Consider the following 6,953-nt stretch of genomic DNA (forward strand, 5'->3'; position numbering starts at 1 on the left):
TGAACTTGAACTTGTATGTAACTTTAAAGAGCCACTCCTGTTTTTCTCATACATTATTAATTAACAGATGGCTCATTCATATGTAACAAAATCATACATAAATCCGTAGGAGATTTTATATAAAGTATATGTTAAATGGACTTGTATTTATATAATGCTTTTCTAGTCTTCCAACCACTCCAAGTGCTGTACACTACATGTCAGCGCTTTACATTACATGTCAGCACCCATTCATTCATACTGATGGCAGAGGCTGACATGCAAGGTGCCAACTTTGCTCATCAGGATTTAATCTAAATACCCATTCACTCAGGCTTCGGGATCAATTTGGGGTTAAGTATCTTGCTCAAGGACACTTCGACATGTGACCGTAGCAGGGAATGAACCACTGAACTTACGATTTGGTGGACGACCTGCTCTACCCTCTGAGCCACAGCCGCCCTATATCAAGTGTACATATTTTTGAACATATTGTCAGTTAATATAGAAAAAGTAGACAAATTTATTGATGATGATTATAGCTGATAAAATCACACTGTTTAGTAATAAATAACATGAATCCACTGCTCTTTTTGAAAGATTATTTACTATTGTATTATACACATTTACATCCAGTGCATTGACAACAATCTGTGCACACAGACACTTAATTCAGCACTATATCTCAAACACTGGCAGGTAAAGAAGTTGGCTTGTTGGACCTGAACTAGTTAATCTTTCTCTTTTTTTTTTTAACCAAACTTTGCTCAGTGTGTCACTCAGACCGGGCAAAGTCCGTCTCCACATCACCTTTGTTACAAACAAAAGCAAAGACGACAACTAAACCAGGTATTGATACATTATTTACAGAAAGACAGAATGTAACATCCTGCTAAATGAATGTGTAGGTCTAATGTGTGCACAGCCTCAAAGTCTGAGTAGAGCGAGAGACGCAGCATTTATAGACCCTTACACCAGATACTTATGTTAACTAGGTTGAGTCTACTTTGGGTGATGAAAATACTCAGATTTCCTAATACTTCAATGTTAACTTACATAATGCTGTCTTCAAATGCAGCCCAGGATCTGTGGACTCGTTCCAGTTGTGCTATAATCATGAAATATCGTCGACTGAATGATGTCACTGGTGTCATTATGCTCTGATGAAGGCATTGGCAGATTTGTCAGGTTGTTATGAACAAAATGTGTGAAATAAAACTAACACAAAAGAAAAGAACATATTTAACACAGGGTTTGGTTTAACACAGTAACTTACTGTGGGCAGTAGGTCCTTTCCTTGACAGAAGTGAATCTTAAGCCCCAGACTTTATTTAATCTAATGGTCAGTTGATTTGATGATGTTGAACTGTTCCTCTCTCCAGCGATGCACATTTTATAAAGCTTGTGTATTCTAACAGACAATTTGTGTGCACAAGATGGTGCTCTTTCTTATCTACACATTTAAGTCCCGCACTCTTATACACAGCTTTTTCAAAGGGTTGAGAGAAGCCTCTCAAACACAAGGTAGCTTTAAGGCTCTTACACTTTTATCCTCTTTATTCTCCTTTGCTTCTCATTAGAAAAGAAGGATTCAAACACTTTGCTTGAAGTTTTTGAATCCTCACTTGTCCAAGAATGTTTCACGTGTCGTCCACCAATTATTTTATCAATCTTGCACTCGCGTAGGTCATTTGGTCTTTCCAGTCACCCCGTGTGCAGTTTTTCAGTGGCAAAATAGTGACAGCGATGGTGGTTGAAGACTACGTAATATGATAAATAATATTGTGCTGCCTGGCTCTCTGAAGCCACTGTGGTGCCTAAACTGAAGAGTCGTAGGATGGGACTGGAGATGGACACCGAAAGCTGCTTTTCCCAGCTTTTTTTTCCTCTCCTTGCCTCTTTTCCTCACTGTGGTCACAGATGTACTCCAGCCGACATGTCCTCAGCCCTGGGAGCTGGAGCCGGAGCCGGAGGGAGGGTTACCCCCTGAGCTTTGGGAGGAGGCCCGGCCCACCATCTCCTGGCCCCACTCGCGTTGGCTGGACTCCTGCAGGCCCCGGCCTGTTGTCTCAATTGGCAGAGCACAAGAGGCGATGGCAGCGAGTAGACAGCAGCAGCAGTACACGGAAAGAGCCAGGTACACAGAGGACTCCAACATCACCTGCAGGATGAAGCCCATGCAGGAACGAACAAAAATGAGTTGTTGTGTTGTGATGCGTTTAAATGAGTAACCTGATAGAAGGGTGTTACCTGTGCAACAAAAGGTGTAATGAGGGCACCGACTCTGGCCATGCCACTGCTCGTTCCCAGACCCAACGCCCTGGTCGCTGTCGGATACACCTGCAGAGTTTAAAAACATACTGAGCAGGCTGCCCTGATGCTCCATCTACCCAGCTATTGATTGACCTGAGCTCTGCTAGTAACTGTTTGCATTTTACACAATACAAGCAAAAACTGCACTTTGGTTGGATACCGTACCTCTGGAGTGTACACATAAGCAGCCTGGAATCCTCCTGCGATGAACGCTCTGGCGATGAATATCAACACCGTCATGGATGCTCTGCAACAGAAGAACCAGTAATGCTGGATGAATGGTGGATCCACAATTTCATGTTTAACATTCTCATCAGTGTCTGCCTTATACCTCCCAACACAGCCATAGAGTGGAATGATGCACATGGAGAAGACGAAGAAACAGAGTGCCATGGTCTTCCTCCTTCCCAGTCGATCGATAGCCCACAGTGTCACCAGCAGTCCTATGTGACAATTCAAAATGTTTGTAAAATATTATATGCTGGTTTGCTCTCTATTTCACAGTGCAGTAATCACACGGATGAATGTATGGTTTTACTTATTACAATGACATTTTGACAGGACATTGCAGGAAAAGCAAAGGTGTAACTAATAATGTTAACCCATTTGAGCGTACAAATGAATTTTTTTCTTTCAAAGATCATCTTTTTGGCTTTTGCCCCCATTTGATAGAGACAGTGACAGCCATGAAAGGGGGAGAGAGAGTGGAGGACACGCAGCAAAGGGCCACAGGTCAGACCCAAACCGCGGGCCGCTGCGGTAAGGCCTCAGCCCCGTCACATGGGACGCCCGCTCAACCAGATGAGCCACCGGGGCGCCCCAACTAATGTTTTTTCTAGTTTGGAAGTGTTCTCTGGGCTTGCCTAAGCACAAATGTGAAACATTTTCAAAATCTGTAAGGTTTGGCTGAAAAGTGAGTTTTTCTTATCATACTATATCTAGTATTTGGGCACATGAGTCTTTTGCAACAGACTCCTTTATATTTTAGGAAAAAACAGTAGTCCTATGTGCCAAAATACTACATATAGTATGATAAGAAAATGGTTGTATCTCAGAAACTACAAGGACGTCAATAAAGTATTTGGTATCTATGAACTCATAACAAGTTGAATATCAAAGATATGCACACATATGCAGTCTAAAATAAATTTCATATGGAAAACATTTAATAAACACAATGTTAGCATTTTGACTATAAATTATAAGTGTGATGTGATTTTTCATGTAACCTAAAAATGTCAAAGTTGTACTGTTAGACACTTGCCCAAACTACGTCCGTACCAAATTTCAAGACTTGTTTTGTCAGCAAGCTGGCATGCCAGCAGGGCCCCCCATTGTTTAATTAACTCCTTGCCAAAGTGTCCTCTTGAGAACGCTCTATTAACATTATTATTATTATGATGATTTACTTGTAAGTTATTGCTGTTCTATCAATACTCTGAAGTAATGTAGTAACAGGTGTAATATCTACATAGCATTTAGCATTATGACCTTTTTAATACCAAGAAATTACAAAATTACCACTTAATTACCTTTCTGCATCGACACTTACTATTGATTACATAAACAGTTGTAAATCGATGCACCGTTCACATCATTTCAGATTACTTAACCTTTAATTACCTTTTCTGTACCAATGTTTAGTTATCTAGTAAATATAAAGTAATTATGGTACAGTGGGAAAATGTGCTGCCATATTTTATAAAGACAAATGTATTGACTGAGTTTAAGACACAGAGAACTAACTGATGTGTACCTACCTGGGAATTCAGACAAGGTGGTCCACAACAGGTCTTTGTAGTCGTCAGAGTTCAGATATTTACACTCCAAGTTGCATCGGAGCTCCCTCTGACTACCTTTGGACACTAGAGGGAGGTATAAAACAACAGAAATATATAGATAGTACACACCGAGCACTGTAACATACTGTACACATGTGTAGACCTTTTGACTTGGCACAGTAGGAAAAAGCACAGGTGTAACTAATTACATTAACGATGACTCTGCTCCATTAGTGTCATCGTAGCCGTCGTCAATGTTATCAGTTACAGCTGTGCATTCACTGCTAAGACATGTCAAATGTCTGCCATGCCATACATTTATTTCCTGGGTTCAACACACATGTCACTGAACTACAAAGTCTCTCTTATTAGTGTGGCAAATTAAAAATGTGTGTGTGTGTGTGTCTTTGAGTGTGTGAAGACAGCTGTCGGTGTTGGAGCAGTGACTCACTTCCACATGCACCTCCCTCCTGAAACAGCTCTGTGGTGAGCAGCACCAGCCCGTAGTAGGAGAAGGCATTCGCAAACCTGAGGAGCCAGAGACACAGCATGAAACGATGGTGGTGAGAAACTTCAAATAAAGCGCTGATTAATTTGTGTGTGCACTTGGAGATTATAATGTTTGGAGAGAGAAAGAAAAGAAAAAATCAGTGAGCAATGACTCAGGATGTGAGTGGGCGTCATCATCATTCACTCCATTTACCAAATAAACCACAGCAGAACTGTGGTCCAGCGAAAGTCTGATGAAAATAAGTCTCGGATCTTTCCACGCTCTTCCTAATTGAAAGAAACAAGACATAAACAAACATAATTGGGAGCATACGTGAATAATATTCAGAGAATTTGATGCTCTGAAGAAACTGTCTGTTACTTGTCTGGCAGCGATAAGTTTCCCAAGTGGCATGGGTGCTCCGTTCTCTGTGGCGATGCGCTTCAATGTGGCCAGAGCTTTCTCCTGGTTCCCTGTCAGCACGTCGTATCGAGCGCTCTCTGGTAGCCACTGCTCCCACCCCACCAAAACAAACAGACATGACAAAGCTTTCATTTGTTCTGCTGAACATATTGCAGAAGGGTCTCCAGACTGATAACATCATACTCACAAAACACAGGATAGAGAAGATGAAGAGAGGAATGGTGGAAAGGCCAAGCAGCCAACGCCAGCCCAGAGTGGGCATCACCAGGATCGCTAGCAGGACCTCAAACACGGTGCCCAGTGCCCAAAATATCTGCAAGGCAAAATTAAATAAAATTCTGCTAGAAAAAGAGAGCATTTCAATGCATGTTATGTCATGTCTGCACCATGGATGATAGATAAGGGTAGTCCATACCTCAATCAGCAAGATGCATGTAGCTCTGGACTTCATAGGCAGAAACTCAGCATACAGTGTCACCCTTATAAGGAGGGAGACACTTCACAGTTAATCCTAACTCACATTAATTATTACAGTGTCATTTGTAGAGAGATAATGAATGAGGGCTACTCACGACTGCGGGGCTCCTCCGATGCCAAAGCCCACCAGCGCGCGGAGGACGAGGATCCAGCCATAAAGAGGTGCAAATGCACTCAGCAGGCCATAGAACATGGTCCACATCACGCTCATCTTGAGACCCTGTGTGTGCATACAATCAAAACATAACAAGCGGCTGGATAAATGATGGTGATCTGATAAAGCTCTTCAGGAGAGAGTGTCTGATATTGATCACTTTCTTTCATTCAGAAAAAACCCAAAAGCTAAACATTCAACATCTATAAACTAGATCAAGTTTGTCTTACAGGAAGCAGAAATAAAAACAGAGGCTTTATTAGAACTTACTGTCTTTCTGCCGTATCTGTCCGATATATTTCCCCAAAGAGATGAGCTGATCATCATCCCAATAAACACTGCCTGCATCAATGAAAAAAATGATGTTAATGGGATTGCAGCAGTTTAAACGCACACTTGACTACGATTTCACCACACAGCTGATATTATGCACACATAATGTCATGCGTGTTTTCACAGTGTAGACATTTCATTTTGGTGTGTTTGCCTCAGGAAGTCACTGAATGTGTTTTTTATTTGATTATCTTCTCATTAAAGTTGTATTAATTACATCTCATCATTCAAAGCCTCTCTATGCAACACTTTTAGTAAAATCTTCTGTTTGCTTGTTGTTTTATATGATACTCAGAAAAGTAAATCTGCTTTTGATGGTCATTCAAATCATAACATTGCAACACAAATCTAATGATGACATTAGACACCCTACTGTTTCCCACATGGCTGTCATTGCTCAGTACGAGCACTTAAAAAACCCTAAGCGCTTAACCAATAGCTATCAGGACGGTCACATAGCACTGCAAGCAAGAGCACTTTACAGACATTAGATAGCCATTACCGATGTAAGCAGGGCCACCTCGAGGCTGGGCAGCCTCCATTCACAGTGGAGCTGAGGAGCTAAGATGCTGAGGATCATCATCTCCATAGCATCAGCCATCTGAGAGACATGTAATATATTATAACATGCACACACATACACACAGTATATGGGATGGTGTATTTTTAGTATAGAGCAGTTCTCACCCAGGCCAGACCAGTGAGAATGGAGAGTTTCCACTGAAACGTCCCAAAGCCGATGGCCTCCACGGCATCTTCTACCATGAATGTGTCTGAGGGAATGAGAAAATATTAAAAAAATTAGCAGATACAAACCTTCTCTGAACAGTGAAGAGCTTCCACAAGGAACTTGAGTTGTATACCTGAGGTTTAGCGCACTAGGTGTTGATATGTACTGATGTTGTTTCTTACATAGTGATCCAACAAGCTGTTGTTTCCTCGCACCTCTACGTGCTTCAGATGATGGTTTTAAAGTAAAAACAAAAGCTTGAAACAGCAAATA

The 6,953-nt window shown here is 41.4% G+C and overlaps 1 protein-coding gene across 2 annotated transcripts in view; it reads right to left on the reverse strand.

Moving 5' to 3' along the window:
* Window positions 1-638: 638 nt before the first annotated feature.
* svopa (SV2 related protein a) overlaps window positions 639-6,953 on the reverse strand; it is a 7,994-nt gene continuing 1,679 nt past the window's right edge. The window contains exons 1-15 of one of the 2 annotated variants that reach the window (XM_037778726.1): window positions 6,814-6,907; window positions 6,638-6,723; window positions 6,453-6,551; window positions 5,888-5,959; window positions 5,559-5,683; window positions 5,402-5,465; window positions 5,174-5,299; window positions 4,945-5,073; window positions 4,777-4,850; window positions 4,525-4,601; window positions 4,053-4,157; window positions 2,624-2,735; window positions 2,458-2,539; window positions 2,230-2,319; window positions 639-2,140 (exon numbers count right to left, since the gene is read on the reverse strand). In XM_037778726.1, coding sequence (XP_037634654.1) covers window positions 1,922-2,140; window positions 2,230-2,319; window positions 2,458-2,539; window positions 2,624-2,735; window positions 4,053-4,157; window positions 4,525-4,601; window positions 4,777-4,850; window positions 4,945-5,073; window positions 5,174-5,299; window positions 5,402-5,465; window positions 5,559-5,683; window positions 5,888-5,959; window positions 6,453-6,551; window positions 6,638-6,715 — 1,452 coding nt within the window. In that variant the 5' untranslated portion in view covers window positions 6,716-6,723; window positions 6,814-6,907 and the 3' untranslated portion in view covers window positions 639-1,921. Of the gene's footprint in view, window positions 2,141-2,229; window positions 2,320-2,457; window positions 2,540-2,623; window positions 2,736-4,052; window positions 4,158-4,524; window positions 4,602-4,776; window positions 4,851-4,944; window positions 5,074-5,173; window positions 5,300-5,401; window positions 5,466-5,558; window positions 5,684-5,887; window positions 5,960-6,452; window positions 6,552-6,637; window positions 6,724-6,813; window positions 6,908-6,953 lie in introns of those variants that run through there. The other variant, XM_037778725.1, reaches the window with a different exon arrangement.

This window comes from Sebastes umbrosus, chromosome 8, assembly GCF_015220745.1.
Source record: "Sebastes umbrosus isolate fSebUmb1 chromosome 8, fSebUmb1.pri, whole genome shotgun sequence".
Lineage (NCBI taxonomy): Eukaryota > Metazoa > Chordata > Actinopteri > Perciformes > Sebastidae > Sebastes > Sebastes umbrosus.